The sequence below is a fragment of the Sminthopsis crassicaudata genome, chromosome 6 (assembly GCF_048593235.1).
Source record: "Sminthopsis crassicaudata isolate SCR6 chromosome 6, ASM4859323v1, whole genome shotgun sequence".
NCBI classification, from domain to species: domain Eukaryota; kingdom Metazoa; phylum Chordata; class Mammalia; order Dasyuromorphia; family Dasyuridae; genus Sminthopsis; species Sminthopsis crassicaudata.
Window position 1 is genome coordinate 196238477 of NC_133622.1, and position 26698 is coordinate 196265174.

At 35.8% G+C, this 26698-nt stretch overlaps 1 protein-coding gene across 1 annotated transcript in view; it reads right to left on the bottom strand.

Annotated features, from left to right (window-relative positions):
- SPON1 (spondin 1) overlaps window positions 1-26698 on the bottom strand; it is a 362466-nt gene that overhangs the window by 255360 nt on the left and 80408 nt on the right. Inside the window, 1 exon segment of the mRNA XM_074275432.1 lies at window positions 2710-2843. Coding sequence (XP_074131533.1) covers window positions 2710-2843 — 134 coding nt within the window.

The following is a 26698-nucleotide window of genomic DNA, read 5'->3' on the forward strand; positions in this document are numbered from 1 at the left end:
ACCATTCTAGGGGCTCAGATTTCTTATCTGTAAAATGAAGATGCTAATAGCACCTTTCTAAAATGTAAAATGGTATATAAACCTTAGAGCAGTATGTAAAGATCAATTCAATGTGACCTATTGTTGATTGCATTCTCAGCTTCCCAGAGGCTTACTTTGAAGAACAACACTAATTTGGCTAAATAAGTTCTTGTGTCTTTTGCTAAAGACTCAGTCACACTGCTTTACTAAGTTAAGCACTCCAGGCTGAGAAAACAACAGATCTGAGAGAAACTGAGGGAGACAATTACAAAAAAAACCAAAAAAAAACAAAAAAAAAAACATTTCAGCCAGTTGATAATGGAGAGAAAATTTCTCAGATAACTTGCAAATGAATGTTCAGCTTGGATTAAAAAGAAAATGAGATAGATCAGGGGGTCACTCACTGTCAAAGAGCAGACTGTGATCTGAGAAAGCCAGACAAAGAAACTTAGTGCTGAAGTGAACAACTGTGATGTCTTCAGAATGGGGAGGTAGAGAAGTCAGACAGAAAGAAAGTCAGAATGAGAGAAAGTCACAGACAGACAGAAATACAGAGAGTTAAAAACAGAGAGACTGACAGACACACACAGAGACAGAGAAAGATGGATAGACAGATAAAGAAAGAAGGAGGAAGAGAGGAAAGAAGGGAGAGAGAAGAAAGGAGGGAGAAAAGGGGGGAAAAGGAGAGAGAGGGGGAAGAAGGAAAGGAGGGAAAAAAGGAAGGGGACTGGGGAGAGAGAAGGGAAGGGGGAAAGAGAAGAGAAGAGAGAGAGAAGAGAAGGGGGAGAGAGAAGGAAGAGGAAGAAAAAAGAAGTAAAAGAGAGAAAGGGAAGGAGGAGAGAGAAAGAATCAGTGTGTGCTGGAGTAAAGGAGGGGGAGAGGAGAAAGGTGGAGAAGATTAGCATACCTCGAACATCAGAAAAATGTTGCTATGTGTGAAACAAAATGATTATTAGTCCATCATTAGTCCCCATGATCAGCCTTCTCTGTTGTCTCTCTAGTCAACTCTTTGTGGGTCCAAAAGTTACTCCCATACTCACACCACATTTTCCAAATTAGTCCCTAGATTTCTGGCTTTGATCTATGTATTAAGTTAGTATGGGGCAAGAAAGAAGACCAACATAATATAATTTATATTAAATATAATTATTACTATATTATATAATGTAGTAGTTACATAAGAGTAATTATGAGTAATTATGCATTTTAATAGATTAAATATGGATGCTAATTATATATTATGAACAACAGATAGCTGACATTGCAACAGCACCTTAAGGTTCACAGACTACTTTAAATGTATTATTTCATTAGAACTTCCCAGCAGTCCTATGAAATGGGGTAACAATGGGTAGCAGGAACTTGTAGTGGATAAAATCCTAGATTTTGCATCAGAAAGACATGGACTCAAATATCATCCCTAATACTTACAAGGCACACGACCACAGCATAGTCACCTGGAGGTAGTAAGGTAGTGCAACAGAGTATTGGACTTGGAATTAGGAAGAGATGAATTCAAATCCTATGCCATTGTGTATATGTGTGTGTGAGTATATCAGTTAACTTTTGTCTGCCTCAGTTTCCTCATCCATCAAAAGGGCTATAACAATAGCACTTACCTCCCAGAGTTGTTATAAGGATAAAATAACATCTGCAAAGCATACATAAAAGCTAAATATTATTATTATCATCACTTAATTACTCCTAGCCTCAGTTTTCCCATCTATAAAATGGACATAATAGTACCTAATTACACATTCCCAATGCAATATTGTGCATAAAGCATATCATAGCCCTTAAAGAGCCACACAGTGTCAGCATTATTATTTCTCCCATTTTGGAAATGAGAAGAATGAGGCACAAAGACATTATAGCCAAGGTACTTACTAGTAATTCTCAGATGTGGATTTTATACCAGATCTTTTCTAACAGTATATCCTTTTACATCATGCTTCCAACAGCTTCAGCTGTTGATTTCCTAGCCAATTAAAATGCTGCAACATTCTTAGAGTCTTCCCTGATCCTCTGTATCAGTAAAGACATTTACTCTCAGACATAACTATGCACTTTATATTTTAGCTTTGCTAATACTTATTGTGTAATAAAATATATTAGAGTTAATTGTGCATCTTATTCCTCTGTATACTATAAGATTCATGAGGATAGGGACAGTGTCTTCCTACCTATACTTTCTATTTTCTCCAGAGCCTAGCAAAATTATGTTCATAGTAAGCCTTTAATAAATGTTTGTTGAATAAATTAACCCACATGAAAAATACACATCCTGGATTTCACAGAGCTTTGTACCATTGATGGTACATCATGGCTTTAGGATCCAGGAATGGAATCAAGGAAGAATGACAAGAGTCTTTTAACATAGGAGAAGGAAAGTTCCAAGAAAGTACAGGGAAAAAGCCTCAAAGGGAAGACCCCAAATCCAAACTTCTTTAACATCAAAAGTTTATCACTGGGGAGTTCAAGCTCTATCAGTGTCTTTCCTTGTAGGAGCAAATAGGAGGTCATGCTATAGGTAATGAGAGACATAGACCAAAGCTCATTGGCATTTCATAGTGCATCAGCCTAAGGGGAACTTCAAACCTTTTTTCTGTGTTCCCACTGCAGTGTGGGCTGTCAGTAAGCTGCAGGAAGCTGAGTCATGTTACTGCAAGGATATCAATCTTAACTTACTTTAGAATCACACAGCCTGTACCAGCAGGTGGAGCGGTCCAGAAAACCTGAATTCGTGTCCTCCTCCGTGGCGTGCTTTCTGTGACAGCCACAGGGCAGTTACTCATGAATTGTGTTTCTTCTTCATCTATAATCTGCAGAAAAGAAGTGGAAATATATACATATAAAAATCAAGGCTCACATTGGGTGATTTTCAAATTCCTACTGCCTAAAATCAAACCATCAATATATAATTTCAATATTTCCCATGAATTGATAAAAGTTTTTCATCATAAGATCAAAAACCTTAGAATGAAAAATAATTTTCAAGTCAAAATTCAAACAAGGATGGAACAATTAGGGATTTTTCTTGGATTTCTAATGTGGAAAGGGATCCTTCCTTTTTATAGCAGTTCTCCGGATTGCCTCCATACTTCTAGATCTCAATCTGCCATTTATGAGAGAGGTCTTCTCTCACTAGGGTTTGCTGTCTCCCCTTTTACCCTTCTTTTTGAGTCTTAGAGAATCAGGGATCCACCATATTGCTTGTGTGAGGCTGAAGTTTCTTGGGGCTTGGGTTCCCCTCTCTTCCAATATTTCAGTCCCCAACAGGGATGAGTTATCTATGCAAGCACCATCCAATTCCAGAAGTGGAACTCAGATAATATAATTACACCTCCTCATTTTACAATGAGAAATTAATTTATCGTGTGGTAAAAATAAATAAATAAATAAATAAACTTGTTATAAGCAATTAAGCAATGTAGGAAGTATCAGATATCACAAAATTTTGAAATAAAATTCTTCTTTGAAGCAAGAATTTGTATTTTTCAAAATTTTCCCTTCTCATGAAGAATCTAAAATCTCATTCATGTGAGCATTCCTCTAGTGATATGACCCATCCATCACCATTCTTGTCTTACGATTGATATCCATGTATTTCCAGGACTGTTCCACAAGTACCACTCAAGATCCTGAGGGATTTTCCTTAAATCTGTTTCCCATTGCCTGAAAGGCTCTGAACTCCTAAATCTATCAGAGCCTAAATTTCTTACCCCATCCAATAATAATGATGCTCATCAATGCTAACAATCATAACACACATCAGTGTGCCAGCTTCCAAAGTCAAGTCTAGAGGTCAGCCCCTAATAACTTTGCTTGAAGGAAGAGAATGCATCTTAGCAACCAACATCATGGAGATCTAAGCTGCCAAATTCCTAGGTAACAGTACTTAGTCCTAATTTATTAGTTCATACCACAGCTGGAGGAATTTCCCTTTTGTCTTAATGTCCCATGTATCTACTTCTAATTGGCACAAGATGGGAAGATGATGGTGTGTATCCAATTCCTTTTAGTTCTGTGACTATTTTCCACTCCATTCAAGAAGTACTGTAAGTATAGGAATGCAGTCGAGGAATTATATCTTTAGTGGTATGTGAGTGAATGGGAGATACCAGTAATAATTTCAGCTGTGGAAGCAGCATTGGAGCTGGACTTTGAGAGATAGGCAGGTTTTTGATAGGCAGAGGCTGGCCTTTCAGTTTGAGGGACAGGCAAAGGCAGAATGTTGGAAAGCATTAGAATATATTTGCACAAAAGGGAAAAATTTATTTTGACTAGAGAATAGCATGTGTAGGGGAGAAACTTTCAAGAGATCCATAATCTCATCAATGTATTTCTACAGTTTATCTATGCCTCTCATTTGTCCTATATATTCCTTCAATATTCCTCACATAATACAAGCCATTTTCCAATTGCTAAATGGCTAAAGGACATAAATAGATAATTTTCAGATGAAGAAATTAAAGCCATTTCTAGTCATGTGAAAAACTGTACTAAATCACTATTGATTAGAGAAATACAGATTAAGACAACTCTGAGGTAACACTAGATCTCGGATTGGCTCAGATGACAGGAAAATATAATAATGAATGTTGGAGGGGATGAGGGAAAACTGGCACACTGATATGTTGTTGGTGGAGTTGTGAATGGATCCAACCATTTTGGAGAGCAATATAGAACTAATGCTAAAGAGATATCAAACTATGTATTATATCCTTTGATTCAGCAATGTCTCTACTTAGCCTGTATCTCAAAGAGACTAAAAAAAGGAAAGAGATCCACATATGCAAAAATGTTTGTGGCAGCCCTTTTTGTAGTAGTAAGGAACTGGAAAATGAATGAATGCCCATCAGTTGGAGAATGGCTGAATAAATTATGATATGTAAATGTTATAGAATATTTTTCCCATAAGAAATGATCAGCAAGATGATTTCAGAAAGGCCTGGAGAGACTTACTAGTGAAGTTGAGTAGAACCAAGAGAACATTGTACACAGCAAGAAGAAGATTATATGATGATCAATTCTGATGGACACGGCTCTTTTAAAAAATGAGATGCTTCAGGCCTGTTTCAATAGTCTTATCAGATGGAAAGAGCCATCCACATCCAGAGAGAGGACTATGGGAACTGAGTGTGGATCACAACACAGTATTTTCACTTTTTTTGTTGTTTGTTTGCCTTTTTTTCTTCTAATTTTTTTTCCTTTTTGATCTGACTTTTCTTGTGTAGCATGATAAATGTTTAATATAATATAATATATTATATAATAATATAATATGTTTAGAAGAATTAGACATGTTTAGCCTATATTAGATTGTTTGCTCTCTAAGGGAGGGAGAAAAATTGGGAACAAAAGCTTTTGCCAGGATTAATATTTAAAACTATCTTTATATATATATATATATATATATATATATATATATATATATATATATATATATATATATATATATATATATATATATATATATATATATATAAAATAAAGTTATTATTTAAAATTTAAAATAAAATAAAATACATTTTTTCTTGACAAAAGAAAATATTCCTCCACAGGGCATCCATCAAATAAGGAAACTTTCTTTGATTTTTTTTAACATTTCATGGATAAATATGTGCTAGTTGTCATCAATCTCTCCATCTGTCTAAGACAATCCTTTTTTTTCCAATCATATGTTTCATCTCATATGTTCTTAAGAGATAAAACTGGGGGCAGCTAGGTGGCACAGTGGATAGAGCACCAGCCTTGAATTCAGGAGGACCAGAGTTCAAATCTGGTCTCAGACACTTAACACTTCCTAGCTGTGTGACCCTGGGCAAGTCACTGAACCCCAGCCTCAAAATAAATAAATAAATAATAAAAATTTTAAAAAGAGATAAAACTGAAAAAATAGATAGTGTTTATCTTATGGGGGACTTAGCCAGACTAATGATTGTAGACTCTATTTAGTAGGCAATAGAAAGATAGTAAAGAGTGTTGAGCAAGTAAAAGAGGCGATCTTGAAAAAATGAATCTGGCAACAGTGGCTAGGATTTATTGAAGGAAAGAAACTATTTCTGGAAAAACCTTGGCTGTTGGTTATGTTTGCTTCCTGGGGTCAGGTTTGCAAATCAAACTCCCATAAAACCTCTAATGCCTTTTCTAAAACAGTTTAACAATGCAAGCAGTTTTTAAGCAATTACCAGTGTTTTTTTTTTCTCCTTACACAGTACCTATAGGTATAGACACTAATGTGGATAGAGGAATGGAGATTGCTATTTTTGTAAATAAAAATACAATTACCAGTGAATAAAAAGCCAAAGCAAGCTGAGAATATTAAAAAGAGCATTGTTAGGTTATGGTTTCAGGATATACAGCTTGCCTGGCTTCTGTCTATATAGCTATAAATCAGTATTATAAGATTAAGTTAACCTTGACAATTGCAGCTTGAAAAAATTATGTATCACTTAGCAATAAACAGTATTACAGTGATTCTGCATTTTCTTTTAGAATGTTGGTGTGGGGGTAGAAAGAGAGAAGGAAAATGGTAAGAAATGGTAAGAAAGGGATATTGATAGGGAAATAACTAATAAATATTTCTACCTTTAAGCTTACGAAGTTAACGTTTCTACATCCAGGCAGGTTGGGAATTATACCAAATACAGACAATTGTCCTATTCCACAACTCATGATTCCACAACTCCACAACAGATGATTATAATAAAATAGAGAAGAGGGTTCAATATTGAATCGGGGATATTCCTAAGGACATGGTTGTTTCACTTCAGAATCACAGAGCATTCAAACTAGAAAGAAACTTAGCAATCATTTCCCAACTCCATCTTGATTTTTTCAAACAAGATCCAAATGGGAAATAAATAAAAATTATAGAATTTAGTGCTAGTAGAGGCCTTAAAAATCAATTGGTTCAAAATTTTGTAACAATGAACAAATATTTATTAAGTGGTTACTAAGTGCCAAGCACTATGATTACTTCTAGGGATATAAAGAAAAAAAAAAGGGGGGGGGGAAAGCACTTTCCTCAAGGAACTTCTATTTTAATGGAAGAGAACATATATGCATGTTCATACATATGCATTTATATATTGTCTCCCTTATTATGTTTTATATGTATATATATGTTTGTCTGTGTGTATGTGTGTATGTGTAGAGGGAAAGGGAAAAAGAGAAGGAGAGGGAGGTAGAGAAAGGGAAGAGGAAGAAGAGAAAGAGAAAGTAGGGAAAGAAATTTAGAGGAAAGGGACAATGGAGGAAAAGGAGAAGATCAGGAAAGGATCCCTGCAGAAGGGAGTATTTAAAATGAGTGTTGAAAGAATCCAGAGATTCCAAAAAGCTGAAGAGGGAAAGCCTTTAAGTCACTGGAGCAGTCAATACAAAGACACAAAGACAAAGCTGGGACAACATGTGTGAGGAATGGCAAATAAGCCTATTTGAACTGACTCTAAAATATGTGAAGTGAAGTAATGAGTATGCAGATGGTAAGTTCAAGCCCTGCCAAAGTGGCTGTTAAATGGAATACAGTTTGCCCAACTCCCCAGTACCTAGTTTAAAACCTGAAGTTCATACCAGATCAAATTAAGATAAAGAAATATAATTTTTTAAAACTATGATAAATTATACAGATATATCCCACCCCAAAATTTCCAGAAGGCCATTGGTAGTGAGAGAAGAGGTCATTCTAGCAAAGAGAAAACCAGCCTGACACAAATGAAACCTCTATAATTTGTAAGACTATATTCAGAGGCAGCAAGAGTAGAAGGTTCACTGAGAAATCTCCAGACAAATAATAAATCCCTAAGAAGTCTCAGAGAGCAGCAGTGGATTGCTACCAAGACTATACCAATAAATACAGCACTACAGTATTCCAACCTGGACAGCTCCCACCTGATATAATACTTACAGGGGTAAGTAGATCCTTAACACATTGTTCTGAAACACTAAATAGAGCCATAAATGTCTAGTATCTCAAAGATACAGAGGGTGCCTAACAGTAGGAGGTGGAGTTCAACCCAAGAATCAATGGGACTCAAAATGAGACTAAGCAGGATCTTTTGCATCAAGAAATCAAAAATAGAGAAAGGAGTGGAGCCTAATCTTCCTGGCACAAAGTCCTAGTTCAGGAAATTAAGTTGGAAAGATGAGTAAAACAACAATCATTTTTTTTAAATGTGGGTAAATCTAACCAACAACAATGAGGAAAAAAATGGATTTTCACAAGTACTACCTGAATATCTAGAAGAAATGAAGACAAAGATAAAGATGAAATAAAAGCTCTAAAGGAATGAATTGAACAGAAGATAAGTAGTTTAGAAGAGGAAGTTATCCCAGAAATGAATTTCCTGAAACTAGAATAGATCAAATAGAAATCAATGATCCCACGAGAAGGCAACATATATTAGAACAAAATCAAAAGGTTAAAAATAGAAGAAAATATAAAATATTTGAAACAAAATACAACTTACCTGAAAAACAAGTACAGAGATAATTTAAGAATAATTGGACTAAAAGCCACAGTAAAAAAAAAAATCATGAACATATTTTGATAAGTAAGTAGCTTATATCTGTTAGAACAAAAGAAAAAAGTAAAAGTATTTTAAAAATCCATGGATCACATTGTGAGAGAAATTCCAAAAGGAAAAGTGCCAAGAATATCATAACCAAAATTCAGAACAGAAAAACATTTAAGTTCAGGATGGGATAGAGCCAAGATGGCAAAGAATAAACAGACAAGTCTGACCTCTTCATGGCTTTCCTCAGCAATACCAGATCAATTCTCTGAACAGAATCCACAATTATTTGGAGGCCCAGAGAGAACTGATGCTAAGTGAAGTGAGTAGAACCAAGAGAACATGGTACATGGCAACAACAAGTTTATATGATAATAAATTCTGATAGATATGGTTCTTATAGACTTGTGATGGAGAGAGCCATCTTTATCCAAAAGAGGATTATGAGCACTGTGGAACACAACACAGTATTTTCACATTTTTGTTGTTTGCTTGCTTTTTGTTTTCTTTCTCATTTTTTTTCTTTTTGAACTGATTTTTCTTTTGCATCAAGAAATTTTCCTTTGCAGTACAGAAGAATTGTACATGTTTATCATATCTTGGATTGCTTGCTGTCTAGAGGAAGAGGAAGGAAGGGAGAAAAAATTGGAACACAAGGTTTTGCAAGGGTGAATATTGAAAACTATCTTTGCATGTATTTTGATAATAAAAAGTTGCTATTTAAATAAAATAAAATAGTTCTGATTGTAAGGATCCCAAAGCCTATATTATTCCAATAAGCAAAAGAGATAAGCTTTCAACCAAGAATAATTTATCTTGCAAAGTCAAATATAATCTTACAGAGGAGAAATGGATTTTTAGTGGAACATAAGACTTTCAAGTATTTCTGATGGAAAGACCAAAGCTGAATAGTAATTTTGAATTAAGAAGATGAGTCCAAAGATAGCTAGAAAGATAAATTTATTTGAGCAATTGGATGTAGCTATATGATGATATAATGCTAACATTCTAATAAAGAAGACAGAGAGTTATATAATAATATTATTTTGTATTTATAATAATCCTGTGAGTTAGATACTGGAGGTGATACTATGGAGAAAGTGCTGGGTTTGGCAGTAAGAATGCTGGATTCAACTCTTGCCTCTACTAACTATATATAACCCTTTAAACTTCAGTTTCCTCACTCATGAAATGGGGATAATAATATTATCTATCTTCCTGGCTATTAAACTCCTATTAAATTAGTACTACTAAATAGAAATAAATTATTAAAGTGTTATTTAGTTTCCCTTTAAGCCCTTAATATTTTTCAAAATATTAAATAAGAAAAACAAGTTCTGGGGGTGTATTGGCTCTCTTCCGAGGGTTTTAAAAAGTAAAAAAAAAGAAAGAAAGAAAAAAGAGAGTAATATACAATTGTAAAAGAAAGAGGAGAGTTGACATTTCTTATAATCTGGGAGAATGAGAAGAATATCCAACGTGAAAAGATAGAGAAGGAGTGAGCATTAGATGAAACTCACTCTTATCTGAAATGGATGAAGGATCTCTTCAGTCTCAAGTACCATCTCCCTTGGAAGCTTCATTCATTCTAGTGGCTTTAAATATTAACTTAATAAATATAAACCTTACATTTACATCTCTACCTATGAACTCTCTTCTGAGCTCCAGAGCCCATATTACAAATATTTGCTAGGAAATCTTCAAGTGCTTACGTTACCAGTACCTCAAACTCATGAACAAAAGCAAGTATATTTCCATAAACTTATTTCTTCTTATATTACTGTCTCCATAACTGTCTTCCTCTTTCAAAACACTGGTATTCTCTCTATCCTTTACCTCTGCCAGACAATCAGTTACCAAGTCCTATCACAGAATCAGTTTCAAATACAGAAGATACCTCAAAAGCCATTGAGAATACCTCATACCTAAAATGGAATCTCCGATACAATATGCTACATAAGAGGAAATACAACTCTTTTTTTTTTTTTGAAGACTTCCAATAAAGGGTGAGGGAGAAAGAACTCATATATGTGGCCCATTCATGCTTAAGTCCAACTTTAATTCTTTGCAGTCTCTACCTATTCTTCCTGGTTTTGCCTTTGGTGTCAAACAGAATAAATCTTGTCCCTCTTCCACATGACCAGTCTTCAAATACTTGAAGAGAGAAATCACTCTCTTCCCTTACCCAAGCAGGTTTTTTTTCTTTTCCAAGCTGAGCATTCCATTTCTTCAAATGATTCTCAATTTACTTTACATATGTATTATTTGTATAATTGTTTAATGTTGTTTCCCTCATTAGACTATTCCTTGAAAGCAGGAGCCATTTTTTATCTATATATTTCTAGCACTTAGCACTTAATAAATGCTAATTGATTTATTAATTCACCTATAGGTATGACCTTGCAACCCTTCACCATTCTGTTTGCATTTCTGTGTATGTTCTCCAGATTGTCAATATCTAAAACTATGATTCCCTCAAACTAAGTAAAACTCTATAAATGCAGCCTTTGCAGGTCAGAATAGTACAAGATTGTCATCTACTTAATTTTATTCTATGCCTCTCATAGTAGACAGATCATGTTGGCTTTTTTTTTTTTTGCTTCTCCATATTAATCATATTTTAGATGAACTACTACTATCTAGTTACGCTTCCCTTCTATAGTTGATTTTATTAACCTGTGCACAATATTTTCTATTTACCCCCATCAAATTGCTTCCTATTCAATTTAGCTCAAATTTCTAGACTATTGTGATCTTTTAGAATTCTATCATCCAACACATTAGCAATAACTCATGACTAAATAAAGTTTATCAGCAGCATTCCTTTATGAATAAGTCTAATAACCCTGTTATAAAAGGAAATAAGGTTAATCTGATGACTTATTCTTGATCATTTCATTTTATATTTTTCACTGATGTGAGTCATTTTATACCAAATTAATCTGTGCCAGATTGTGCATTGCTACACTTTATTTCACTTAAATATAATACAATAGAAAGACTAAATAATAATTTGCTGTCTCTACAAGTCCCATTTTATAATGCATATGTGTGGTCTAAGAACTGGAGGACAGACCCTAATAAACTCTTTGGTCTTGTATTAGCATATTAGTACAATGGGTTTATCAGATTAGCTAATTTAATTCAACTCAATTTAATAAATCTTTATTAAGTTCCTGCTAAATCCAAAGTACTCAGCTAGGCTTTGGAAATACAAAGATAAATACAAAACAGACTCAGCTTTCAGGGACATTGTAATTTAAAAAGGAACAAAATATATCCATATAAATATTTCTGACACAATAGAAAACTAGGTGAGGATAAACAAAGGGAGGCCTTCATGGAGGAAGCTGTACCTGAGTCTGAAAAGAAGGATATAGTGGGAAGATAGTTAACATCTAGAGATGGTAAGTTGGTGATGAGAGGAAGAAGGGTTGGTCCATTCCACAATTCTTAGAAGGTTTAAGGAATAGTAAGAACAAAGGCAGAGGGACAGGAGAATGCAAAACAAGAATAGCATGCAGAAAAAGGGGAAAAAGCAATGAGACAAAGAAAAACAGATTTAATGTATAGGGAGTTTATACCTTATTTGTTAGGCAATGTGGCACTAACAAAAGCATCTGAGCAGCAAAGTGGATAGAGTACTAAGCCTGGAATCAGGAAGACCTGATTTCAAATCTAATCTCAGATACTTAGCTGTGTGACTCTGGGAAACCGTGTTTACTTAGTTTTTTCATCTGTAAAGTGAGCTGGAGAAGGAAATGGCCAACCACTCTAGTATTTTTGCCAAGAAAATCCCAAATGGGGTTGTGAAAAGCCAGACATGACTCAAACAGATGAACAACAAAAGTGGCACTAACAATGTTTGGGAGGGGAGGTAAATAAGTGACATTATTTGACAAATTTGGAGAATTATTAGGTGAGCAAAACAGAAGATATGATATAAGGAATTTAGATTTTCAGATAGGAACAGTGTTTTATTCCCGTGCCTAATACTCCTCTGATTCAAGGAAAGATTCTTTTAGAGGCACTGAGAAGTGACAGCAATGTAAAAAGGAAAGAGAAATAGCAATAAAGCATGTTTCTTTTAAAGAGTAAATCACAGACAGAATATAGTAAAAGCAGAAAGACCAGCTAGATGGCTACCATGAACTAAGGCAACAGAATTGAAAGTCTGAATAACAATGATGGCAATAAAAAGAAAGGATGGACATGAAAGTGGCTAACAGAATTTGGCAATTAATTGCATGAAGGAGGTAAGAGAGGGCAAGTCAAAGATGTCTCTGGATTTGCAAAGCTAGATGACTGAAAAGAAATTATTGGCTTCATTATATCGTACTTGGGATATATGGGATGCTCAAGAAGGACTAGAACTTCTGGTGCAAGGGTTTGTTGAACCCTTTTCAGGGTGGCTCCTCCATTTTTGATGTCCAACTGTCACTTGTGGCTCTAAGAAGCTATACCATGTACAGCAATGAAAGCCTAATAAAAAAAAAGTCTCAGCAAAAAGGCTAAATCAGGTTGAAGATAACCAATGGATCTCAAATCCATTAGTAAGCTGGATGGAAAAGGATTTAGAAAATGGTCAGACATTGACATCAAGGTCCTGATTTTTGTCTTCCAACTGAAGACTTCAATGAATCTGGAAGAGATGGTGACACTGACTACTTTGTTCAATTCTGCCTCCAATTCACACATACATAAGAAATCACCCCAGAATATCATTGATCCTCTTTGAAAATAAAGGACAAACACAAATATAGGTTGCCACTGAAGGTTTATCCTGCTTCGATAACCAAAAGCTCATGTAAAAACAAAACAATTGCCAGATACATATATTTTAAATCAAAGGAAGTCCTCGGGGAAAATGGAAAATACATTTCCAACTATTCTTTCTTAAAAACAAAAGTTCTTTTCAAAGAACTTGAGAAAGTATCTTTTAAAAGCCTAAAAATGAAGGTAATTCCTTCATCTTCAATGACTGAATCTACCATGCTCACAGGTATGATGAAAGGAAATATGTAACAGATGTTCTTCCTTTGAATCTTATTGATAGATAAACCAATATGATCTCAAAATCTGTCATAATGGAGGTCCCATTTCCTCTGATCCTCCATTTTAAACCTAAGATCTTTGAAAATGTATCCTGGGTATTTCCTCACTGTATTTGAACTCTGGATCCTTTTATTTACTGATTCTGGACCAAAATGATGCTGCTGATTAATCTCAAATGATACAAGACATGATGAAAGCATTAGTAGCCATGACTATAGATTCCTAAGAAGATATTGAGAGAGTCAGAGGCTGATCATTCATAGATATTATTTGAGGTTAAAGAGGAGCTCATCACAGTGGTACAGTGGGGAGAAGATGGATCCTGGAGTCAAGAAAAACTGCTTTCAAATTGGACTTCCAATTCTTGCTATGTGGTTTTGAATGTTACTTAACCTATTTGCTGGGGTTTCCTTAACTGTAAACTGAACATGATAACAGCACATACTTTCCAGGGTTGTTGTGAGGATCAAATGAGACAATATTTATAAAGGCTTATCATAGTGCCTAGCACATTGTAAGCACTGTATAAATGCTAGCAATTATTATTATCTTGGACTAAAATCTCTACTTTGAAGTCATGTTCAGAAAGGAATTACACACATTTATTTTCTGAAGACTGAGCTGGCTAAACCAGCATTTGGCATATTAGGAAAACTGCAGAGTGGTTAGTAATATCAAAAAATGTTTCATTTCTTTTGGAAATAAAAAAGAATTGTATATAAGAACTCAGGAAGCAACTGTTTAAGAAAACTAAGGAGGAAAAGCAGGTTTGGAAGAAAAAAAATAAGTATCTATTATATGTCAGGTACTATGCTAGGTGCTTTACAGATTTGATTTGATTTTCACAACAGCTGTGAGAGGTAGATGCTATTATCAGCCACATTTTACAGTTAAGGAAAATGAGGCTGACAGAGGTGAAGTGACTTACTAGTTTGTGTGTAAAACCAGGTCCAGCACTTAATCCATTGAGATGAAGATGCTGAATTAAAATTTTAGCTTCAGATATTAGTTGTAAATAATTAAATGTCCTGATATTCCCTTTCAGTTTCACATCAATATTGAATCCTGTGAACTCATAAGAAAAAAATAGAAATTTGCAAGTCATAAGTATAAATTTTATATATAAAGCCATGGAAGTGAATGAAATAGTGAAAAAAAGAGCTCCCAAGATAGGCCCTTGAGGGAAACTCACTTTAAGAGGTAGAAGAGTAAGAAGACAGGAAATGCTGGTAAGTTATCCCCTTCCAGGGTAGGAAGAGTGATTTTGAGAGGCAAAGATAGAAAAGGAAGGGAGCAAGAATGAAAAGGGATAAGTTTTTGAGGACTTCTAGGTTGAATACTATTCATCTCCAAAGCTTTCCTTTCTCTTTTTCATTGTATCATTTTCGACTTAATAAACCCAGTTATCAAACAGGTATGTAGCTTGTTTCCAGAAAGATGAGAGTCACTGTTCTCCAAATGCTCTGCCAGTTGGACCAATCATGCAGGATGGCCCACAAAGGAGGAGGCACAATAATAAAAAGAAACCATCTGCCTTGAATGATGGCAAGAGTAAGGAAGGATTCCTATTTAGAACAGAAAGTAAAATTCCTGACTGAGAATACTGTGACTTTCTTTATGAATAAATTTTGAAAACACATATCTGGCTTGATGGTCCTTAGGGGCTGTTGTCTCCTCTGATCTACTTCAATATGGTTTTCATTGTTTTCTAATCTTCAACCTGGGAGGGGGCAATCTTGAGGTAACATAGATTGAAAATGTACTCATTAGACCCAGGGTCCATTTCTGGCTCTGCTGCTTGCTAACTGTGGGATTGTGGCTACATTATTTAACTTCTTTGACTCTCAAATCCTTCAGCTGTGAAATACTTACCAGAAGATTTTGATTACCCACCTCGAAGGCTTGTGGTAAGGAAAGCACTTTAGAAATGGAAACTCACTTTATAAATATGTCAGAGGTAGGTCTCCAATACAGGTACCTCTCAGCTTAGGTTCAATGCTGTGACAAAATGGAATACAACCCAAGCCATTTAGCATTTAACATAAAGATGTTTACTTTGCCTTAACACAGTTAAGGGCACTTAACAAGGATACAATGGCACCCAGCTGCTCCAAAGAGCCCATATGGAAACAGAGCTGGTCAGTAGAGCAGGGGAAAGTGACTCAAATAGGGTTCAGAAATCTATCCACTCTGAGGTTCCTAGATTTTACCACTGGGACTTTTTATGCCTGACATGACCAGGAATCTATCAGGGAAACTGAGGCCAATGGAAGCAGTTTTGTTATAAGCCTACCCCAAGTGGACTGGGGAAAAGGGAGGGGAGAAGGGGGTGCCTGAGGGAAGCCTGGCCAATCAGTTAAGTCAACTTTGTTTACTTTTAGGTAAAGCCTCTCCATGTTGTTTATGGGAGAAAAGAAGCTATATTAAGGAAATGTTGGTCCTATATACAAAATACAAACTACTTTAAAAAAAAAAAATCAAACCTATGATTTCATTGGAATAGGAAGTTGTTAAAGAGGAATCACTTCTATCAAGGCAGATCTGTACCACTTCTACAATTGTCTTAAGCACTTCCTAGGATACTGAGTTGAGTAGCCTGAACAAGGTCACACAGCTAACTTGACTTCCTGATTCTGAGCTCCCTATCCATTATTCCATGTTGCCCTTCAAGTTATCAGCAATATTATTCAATGCTCCAAAAAAAAAAAAAAAAAGCCAGAGTATAATCAATAGAGAATTTGCATTGGAATCTAGATTCATACCCTGCCTCCAATGTTATTTTTCTTTTTTTTTTTTCCTGAGGCAATTGGGGTTAAGTGACTTGCCCAGGGTCACACAGCCAGGAAGTGTTAAGTGTCTGAGACCACATTTGAACTCAGGTCCTCCTAACTTCAGGGCTGGTGCTCTATCCACTGCTAGTTGCCCCGCTTCCATTGCTCTATACATTCATAATGGATGAATGACTGATGATGTCACTAAACAATGTTTTGGGCAGCTCACTAAGACAATGTTGAAGACCATGTGCTCGCCTGCATCAGGAGCTTTAGTCCTTGCCTGGGAGTTTCTTCTGCCAATGAAATCAGATAGTACCTATCCCTCAATATCAAATAAGTGTAAATGGTTCAAAGTGAACCTGGAGATGGTCTATTTTGAGTTGAGAGCATGAGCAAAAGATGCTGACCTGTATTTTTAGCAAAGGCATTTTTCTCACCAGAGTTCCTTAGGTGAGGGTACTCATGGGTCCAAATCTCTACTCTCTCCTACTGAACTCTCCTCCAAGATGCTAGAGATGACCTTGAAGCTCCTGAAAGCTCTGCCAGAGAAATGAAAGTCCTGGTAGGTCCTTACTCTAAGTTGGAAAAGCATCAGGCAAATGTTCAACAATCGACTACATCTGCTGTATAAAGATCAGAATAGCTGCACGTGCAAGGGTAGCCATCAGGGGAATATTCTTCTTGGCCACGGCAATTTATTGTGGAAGATGCGCCATCTGTGTTGGTGAAGGGGGTCCCTGGGCTAAGGTAATCACGTATCATCTGATATATAGAAGCATTAACCAACACTGCTGGAAAAGATCTTGTGTAAGGAGGTCTTAACAATGTGCAATGGAGAAGCAATCAGGTTTTGAGTGATTACATTAGGTACATTGCATAGAGGAGATAAATTCACACTTTACGATTTAAACAGCAATCTCACTGAATGTTTAATAACCATTGCTAAAGCATGTCATGAAAAAATACTCAAAATGAGTAATTGAAAACACCATGGACCTTAAAGCAGCATCGTTCTGACTGAATTGCTTTTAAATACTTTTCATAATATTTCATTCAAATTTATGATGAGGTTAGTGAAATTTTCAACTCACTGTACAAATAAACATTAAATTCATTCAAGATACTTCATTTCCTGAGCTGACCCCTTCTGATAGACAAACAAGGCATCTGCTCACTGATAGGGTTGGACCACTTGTTATTCATTTCAGGACAGAGTTTTAGAAGGTTCTATAGAAGGGATGATTGAATGATAGCTTTAGGGTGGGAGAGATCTTTGAGGTCAACCCTCCCATTTTACAGATAAGGAAACTGAGAAGTAAGTTGCCCATTTCCCTCATTCCTCTTTAACAAATACATATCCTTTTATCTTAGATCTATTCCTTACACTCCATCCATCTTCTTGAATTTATGAAATCCTAGCTCCTACTGTACTCCTCCTAGTTCAATATTCTGGACCAACAAAGTAGGATTCCTTTCTCCTCATTGCCACATTCAGACCTTCCTTCTGCTGTTATTGCTCAGCAAGTTTTTATCCTTTGATGTCCCCTATTTCCATCTATTTCACCCCATTTGGATCCCTGTGGAAGTCATCTACCAGCTCCAAATACATTGTTTAACCAAAGTGGTTCCCCGGGTCTTTGCCCTAGAATGACATTGTTACATTCATACTCTCTGTCTCTCACATCTCTCCATCATCAGATTACATAAACATATATGTAAATTATTTCTAAATTTATATATCATTTCATCTCCTGAATTCCAACCATACATTACCAGATGCCTGTTGAATATTTCAATCTCCTATGTATCTCTAACTCAAATATTACCTGCAAAATGACTCACTGCCCCCTTTCCTGACAATTTAGATAGGAACCGTAAATACGATGTAGAACTCAAAGTCACAAAACCTGAATTCAAATTTAACTTCAGACTCACACTAGCTGTGTGACCCTAAATAAGTCATTTAGATAGGCTGAGCCTCAGTTTCCTCATCTGTAAAATGAGCCTAATGTTACACCTCTCTCAGGATGATTATAAAAATCAAAGTAAATTGTCTATGTAAAGCACTTTGCAAACTTTAAAGTATTATACAAATTATAGTTATCATCATCATCATCATTAAAACCCCTTTTTCTCCAAACTTCATTTATATTGAGGGAATCTCCATTGCCTCAAGTTTACAACCCAAGGGCCATTTTCAACTCTTCCATTTCTCATATTCAATCATTAAAAAAGTCTTGTCAATTCTACCTCAGCAACCATTAGATCTGTCTCTTCTCTAGTAGTAGTGCTGCCTCCTAACTCAGATTCTAATTATTTCTTATCTGTACAATTGTCCTACACTCCCAATTGGACTCCTTGCTTCCAGACCTCCCCAGTCCAAACACTCTTCAACACAGTATCCTTTCTAAAGTATAAGTTTGCCTATACCATTCATTTTCTTAGTTCAAGAACATTCAGATGTTCCTTACTGTCTGTAAGATAAAATATAAGTTCCTCAAAATAACATCTAAAGCACTTATTCTCCTTCATGTTTCATGCCAAAGTAGCTGATTTTCTATTTCCCAAATTCAGTATACCATCTCCTAACTCCATGCCTTTAGCCAGGTTGTTCCTGCATGCCTAGAATAAAATATCTCTTACCTTTCCTGAAATCATTTTATGTTTATATATCACCTCTCTTGAGCAAATGTACACAGGTGCTATTTTTCATTTTTGACCTTGTGTCCATAAAGCTGAGCACAAAGTCTTGCACCTGGTAGGTACTTTAATAAATGTTTCCTGACTTGAACTGTTGTGTAATACTCTGTAAGAACTGATTCCAATTCTTGCTCTGCTACTCACTAGCTTCATGACATCAAGCTATTCTTTTCAGCTATCTGGGTCTGTTTCTTCATCTGTAAAAGGAGAAAAGGGTATTGACTTCCATGAATGGAAAAAGTATACTCAGCAAAAGTTGTGTTCACCCACACTAATCTCTCATGACCTCAAACTCCCCAAACCAGGTAGTCAGTTCACTGTTCAGCTCATGGTATAATTCAGATTTTTTTTCTCTATGGTATTTTATTTTTCCAAATAGATATAAAGATAGTTTTCAACATTCATTTTTGCAAAACTTTGTGTTCCAAATTTTTCTCCCTCCTTCTCTTACTTCCCCTCCAAGACAGCAAACAATCTGATATAGGTTAAATATATACAATTCTTTTTAACATATCTCCATATTTATCATGTTGTACAAGAAAAATCAGATCAAAAAGAAAAAACCACAAGAAAAGGGGAAAAAATTAGCAAGAACAAAAAAGTAAAAACATCATGTTTCAATCCACATTCAGTTTCCATAGTTCTCTCTCTGAGTGAGGACGGCATTTTCCATCCCAAGCCTATTGGAATTGCCTTGACTGATTCAGATTCTTAAAACTCACAGTGAAAGAAAATGTGCATGGTCTGAGGCACAGGAATAAGAACAGTATAGCTGTGGAGCCTCCTGCTGTTAGGAAGGGCTTTCAATTGTCTGCCAATGTCAGGAGCCACCGCATCCAGCATAAGCTAGTTTCTAATTTAATAGACACAGGCCAACTGAATCACACCAGAACTTTCTGTTCTCGTTGTTTAAAGAGACCTGACAGTCTTGAAGTAGTTCTGTAACAAATATGCTGCACATCTGTGAACTCTAGCATCTGCAAAGAGGGAAACATTGTGCCAATTGCATTTTAATTCCAAAATTTTCTCTTAAATCAGTGTGTTTGAGATATTTCACACATTCAACATGAATGTCAATGTATGATAACTGAGTAACTTGAAAAACAATTCTAGAATGCATGTGGGATGATTTCTCCCTAGGGGTGGGAGGTAGGTAAGGTAGAACAGAGGTGGGTAAGGGAAAGAATGTAGTTCCAATAGGACAGAAAATGTCAGAGGTAGATTTTTCTGATGAAACAGCAGAAGTGGAAACTGGAGGCTATCTGATCACCTCACTTACATTCTCCACTGAAAAAGCAGGAGGCATGAGTAATTCATCAGCTAGGGACAATGACAATTCAAATATAGAGTTTTCAGGCTTTAACAAGGACAACAGCTGGATAGTCCAACTGTCCAACACTGATAACCACAAAAATTTTAAATAATGAAAATAAGACCTCCAAGGAACGAGATAGAATCTATGGGGAAGGTTGAGGGAAGGACAAGAATTGTGTGGAATGAAGAGACATAGAGGAGTTCTAATCTGCACTTTAGAGAGAGAGCCCAAGTAGGAGAGATCACAGATCTCTTGAAGAATTTGAGGTTTACAGTGTACTTTCCTCATAACAACCCTATGAAGTAAATAATATAAGTACTGTTATCTCATTTTATATACAGAAAACTAGCCAGAGAATATGTCTTGTCCAAGGTCACACAGTTATTTAAGAGGAAGCTAGCAGATTCAAACCCAGTCCTCTAATTAAATCCAGCACTCTTTCCATTATACAGCAGTGTCTCTACTCTAAGAGGAACTGCTTCAGGACCCCTAATCTCTCTGGTGAAGAGTTTTTGAGGAACATGGGATGAATGTAAAATTCTATGCTTGGGTTAAAAAAAAATCAACTCTCAAGTACCAAAGCAGGGTTAGTGACAGTGCCCACATGGATTCAAAGGATATGGAGTTGAAAGAGACTTGAAAGCCATCTTGGCCAACTCCCTCCTTGTACAGAGGAGAAAACTGAGACTAAGGTGGTTGGAGTGACACAAAGTTCCAACGCTAATAAGTGCCACAGGTGATCTTTGATCACATGAGCTCTGGTTCCAGAATGTACTTTTCCCACTGTCATCATACCTTTTCCCATAGTTAGACTATATGAATATTATCTAAGAAACAATGTTTAATAGGAGTCAACAATGTAACATGGCAGCTAAAAAAAAAACTAAAGGAATATGAAGCTGAATTGGTAGCCAAAAGAGTTCCGGTAGATTAGTTACAGAACTCCTCTTCTCCCCTGATCAGATCTGGAAAACAGTATGCTGTTGTGATTAATCATATCTTAGAGAGATAAGATGGAAGACATCCAGCTGTAGAGCAACCAGAATAACTAATGACCATACTATATGAGATCCTGGGAATATTTAGCCTGAAGAAGACTTGGGAGAGGAGTGAAAAATGATAGGTGCCTTGAGGTATCTAAAGTACTAAAATAACAACGCTATATTATACTTGTTAAACTTTGCTCTTGGGAAGTAGATCTCAAAATAAAGGGTAAAAGTTGCAGAAAGGCACATTTAGATTTCATGTAAGGAAAAACTTCTTAATCATTGAGAGTATTCAAGGATGGAATTGGCTGCTTTAAGAAACTAATTTCCCTTTCACTGGAAATTTTTAAGCAGTATAGTTGTTCAACTTTGCCCTTGGGAGTAGATCTCAAAATAAAGGGTAAAAGTTGCAGAAAGGCAGATTTAGGCTTCATGTAAGGAAAAATTTCCTAATCATTGAGAGTATTCTAAGATGGAATGGGCTGCCTTAAGAAACTAATTTCCCTTTCACTGGAAAATTTTAAGCGATCTAAATGTAAAGGGAATTGCTGTTCAGTTACAGACATATTGGTGAAGTCCCTTCTTTGGCCTTCTTTACAAATTTTTTCCAATTTGGCAAATATTTGATGCTGATCTAAATATTAAAGAATTGGCTTATACCAACTTAATGTGTTGGACACAAGATTAAACTACCTCATCAAGATAAACCATCCCTATCAGAAGGTGCAGCAGATCTTGAATTTAGAAATCTCTGAAAGGCTTTGAGAGACACTGTAAATTCCAACATCTCTTTCAACTGTTCTGAGTCTGAAAAGTCATTTTGCATTCATATCTTTTCCATAAATGGACCAAGACACATTCCCCCAAAGGAAAAATTCTATGAATATGCCAACTTAGGTTAGCTACTGGGGCAATGATTTCAGATAGTGCCATGTAAAGTTCTATACTCTTGGCAGAGTTGTGGTTCCCACATTTTTTTTAAAAATAAATATCACCAGAACTCTGGCAATGGAAATGGAGATCTGCATAAATGTCTCCTTTTGTTTGTTTAGTGTCTCCCCCCACCCAAGAACTCCTGCAGGGCCACAGATCTAACATACTATATGGGATTGCCTCATCTGACTAGACACATACTGTTTGCCCTGGCAATGTATTGACAATTCTAGATGAGGACCCAGCTGAGAACTACATCTGGATATAATGTGTATCAATTCTACAATAAAAGGTAACCTCACCTAAGTCCCAGCAATAGTTAAATATTGCATAGCCAAAGGATCCATAAAATGACTAGGGAAAAGGGTTGAGAGCTAGAAGACTTATATTTCATGCCTGAAAATGTTTTCTAAATTAGCTATTCAAAGGTATTGGCCAATCAAGTTAATCAACAAGTATTTATTAAGTACTTACTACACTGTATTAAATACTTATTTATACTACAACACTACACTGTGTTAAGTATTAGGAATACAAAAAAAAGGCAAAAACACGGTACATGTCTTCAAAGACCTCACATTTCAGCAAGGGAGATTATGGATTGCTATAGGGAAAGTACTAACAATGAAGCAGACCAAGAAAGACTTCAAGAAGAAGGTAGAGTTTGAGTCAAATTTTGAAAAAAAAAATCAGTAAATCCAGAAGGATTTACTCCAGGAGGACTGAGAGCATTCTAGTCATGGGGACAGTCAAGAAGAAATTAGGAAATGGACTGTCATGTGTTGAGTATAAGGGGAATAAAATATAAGGTAACTAGAAAAGTCAGAAGGGGCCAAGGTTCAAATGTCAGATAGCGTATCTTGTATCTAATTGGGGAGCTAGCTATATAGCAAATAATTTGGAGGAGGGAAAGATTGAAAACAGAAAAATCATGAAGTCACTAGATAAGGATTTAGAATATCAACAGTTAATATTGCTAGTGTCTAAATCTAGTATGAATCTCAGTAACCACTTTTCTCTACCACAATAATAATAATTAATAAAAATATATGGCATTTTAATGTTTTCAAAGTGTTACAAATATTATCTCATTCTGTCTTCACAATCTTGGGATGTAGATGCTATTATTTTCTCCATTTTATAGATGAGGAAATTGAGACAGATAGGACTAATTTGCCCAGATTCATAGAACTGGTAAAAGTCTAAAGGTGGATTAACCTCAAGTATCCCTGACTCCAGGCCTATGTTTCTATCCCTGAGCCACCTAAGAATTTATTTTTAAGTGATCAGTTAAATTAGATTTATGTAAAGATTACAAAATACAAGTTAGAGCCTACATGAAGCCTTTGTAACAGAAATTGGCTATAAAACAATCATCTTGATTTCTCCTACAACACTCGGGAGCCTGAGAATAGGATTGCTAAAAATCAGATAATAAGGGTTACTTATGGTGGGGGAATAAGAGCATAGGAACAACAGAAAGTCGAGGAGGAAGAGGCACTTGAGGCTGGTAGTTTGCCCATTGCTAAAATGTTTGTGATTAAGGAGCCAAGTAAAATCATAAATGAGAAAAAATAGTTGAAGAGAAAATGGTAAAGGAGTTAAAGATCCTGAGAAGAATACAGAGTAAAGTTGTGAGTCACAGATAGAAATATAGAAGATTATGACTAGAGAGTAGAATTTCAGATGTAAGGATGGAAGAGGAAATACAGTTCTAGGAAGTGGTATCTCTGAGTACTCAAGCTCTTGTGTTCCTGCAGGAGAAATGGATAGGCAATAGATCATGTGAAAAATACTAAGTGCATTCCATGCTTAACATGGGTAGACGATAGCCACTTAAAAAGTTAATGCAACCTTTGAGGGAGATAGAAAAACATAATCCCTGACAAGAAAATTTAATAGTACACTTTGTCCTGGAGAAACCACACATGGAGGATTGTGGTCATTTATACAAACGGTATTTTTAAAAGGACAATTACAACTTGGACCTTACTTAGAGAAAGGCTATCACTTTAAAAGGGAATGATACTTGTTCCATTTGACACTGCAGAACAGACACAGGGACAATGGGCAAAAGATATAGAAGAGGAGATAATGGTTCAATAGAAAGGAACATTCCCTTAAGGTTCAGAGCTGTCCCTACGTGGAATGAGCTGCCTCACAACTATTTCTATCACAAGAAGTGTCTAAGGAGTGACTGGTTGGCCACTTCTTAGAAATGCTATAAAGATTGCTAGGAAGAGGATTTGGAATTTAACATTTAAAATTAATATTTAAAATTAGCTTTTATTGTCATGGGGGGAGGAATAAAATACTAAATGAAGTGTTTTTTAAAAGATTATTTAACCCAGGATCTAGCAGCATCCACATTAAAAGAAGGAAGGGCCTGGAACATGATATTCCGAAAGGCTAAGGAACTTGGTATGCAGCCAAGAATAACTTACCCAGCAAAAATGAGCATTGTTTTCCAGGGAAGAAGATGGACATTTAACGAAATAAATTAATTCCTTCTATTCTTTTTTTTTTATATATATATATTTCACAATATTATCCCTTGTATTCATTTTTCCAAATTGCCCCCCCTCCCTCTATTCCCTCCCCCCGACGACAGGCAATACCATACATTTTACATGTGTTACAATATAGTCTAAGTACAATACATGTGTGTGAATATCATTTTCTTGTTGCACAATAAACATTAGAATCCGAAGGTACATGCAACCTGGGCAGACAGATATTAGTGCTAACAATTTACATTCGCTTCCCAGTGTTCCTTCTCTGGGTATAGTTATTTCTGTCCATCATTGATCAACTGGAAGTGAGTTGGATCTTCTTTATGTTGAAGATTTCCACTTCCATCAGAATACATCCTCATACAGTATTGTTGTTGAAGTATACAGTGATCTTCTGGTTCTGCTCATTTCACTCAGCATCAGTTGATTTAAGTCTCTCCAACCCTCTCTGTATTCCTCCTGCTGGTCATTTCTTACCGAGCAGTAATATTCCATAACCTTCATATACCACAATTTACCCAACCATTCTCCAACTGATGGACATCCATTCATCTTCCAGTTTCTAGCTACAACAAAAAGAGCTGCCACAAACATTTTGGCACATATATGTTTCTTTCCGCTCTTTAGTATTTCTTTGGGATATAATCCCAGTAGTAGCGCTGCTGGGTCAAAGGGTATGCACAGTTTGATAACTTTTTGGGCATAATTCCAGATTGCTCTCCAGAATGGCTGGATTCTTTCACAACTCCACCAGCAATGTATTAGTGTCCCAATTTCCCCACATCCCCTCCAACATTTATCATTATTTGTTCCTGTCATCTTAGCCAATCTGACAGGTGTGTAGTGGTATCTCAGAGTGGTCTTAATTTGCATTTCTCTGATCAGTAGTGATTTGGAACACTCTTTCATGTGAGTGGATATAGTTTCAATTTCTTCCTCTGAGAATTGTCTGTTCATATCCTTTGACCATTTATCAATTGGAGAATGGTTCGGTTTCTTATAAATTAGGGTCAGTTCTCTATATATTTTGGAAATGAGACCTTTGTCAGAACCTTTGTTTTTAAAAATATTTTCCCAATTTGTTACTTCCCTTCTAATCTTGTTTGCATTAGTATTATTTGTACAGAAACTTTTTAGTTTGATGTAATCAAAATCTTCTATTTTGTGATCAATAATGATCTCTAGTTCTCCTCTGGTCATAAATTCCTTCCTCCTCCACAAGTCTGAGAGGTAGATTATCCTCTGTTCCTCTAATCTATTTATTATCTCCCTCTTTATGCCTAAATCATGGACCCATTTTGATCTTATCTTGGTATATGGTGTTAAGTGTGGATCCATATCTAATTTCTGCCATACTAATTTCCAGTTTTCCCAACAGTTTTTTCCGAATAATGAATTTTTATCCCTAATGTTGGAATCTTTGGGTTTGTCAAAGATTAGATTGCTATAGATGTACCCTTTTTTGTCCTTTGTATCTAATCTGTTCCACTGATCTACCGGTCTATTTCTTAGCCAATACCAAATGGTTTTGGTGACTGCTGCTATATAATATAGCTTTAGATCAGGTACACTTAGACCACCTTCCTCTGAGTTTTTTTTCATTAGTTCCCTTGCAATTCTTGACCTTTTATTCTTCCATATGAATTTTGTTGTTATTTTTTCTAGGTCATTAAAATAGTTTCTTGGGAGTCTGATTGGTATAGCACTAAATAAATAGATTAGTTTGGGGAGTATTGTCATCTTTATTATATTCGCTCGGCCTATCCAAGAGCACTGAATGTCTTTCCAATTATTTAAATCTGATTTTATTTTTGTGGCAAGTGTTTTGTAATTTTTCTCATATAATTCCTGACTTTTCTTTGGTAGATGGATTCCCAAATATTTT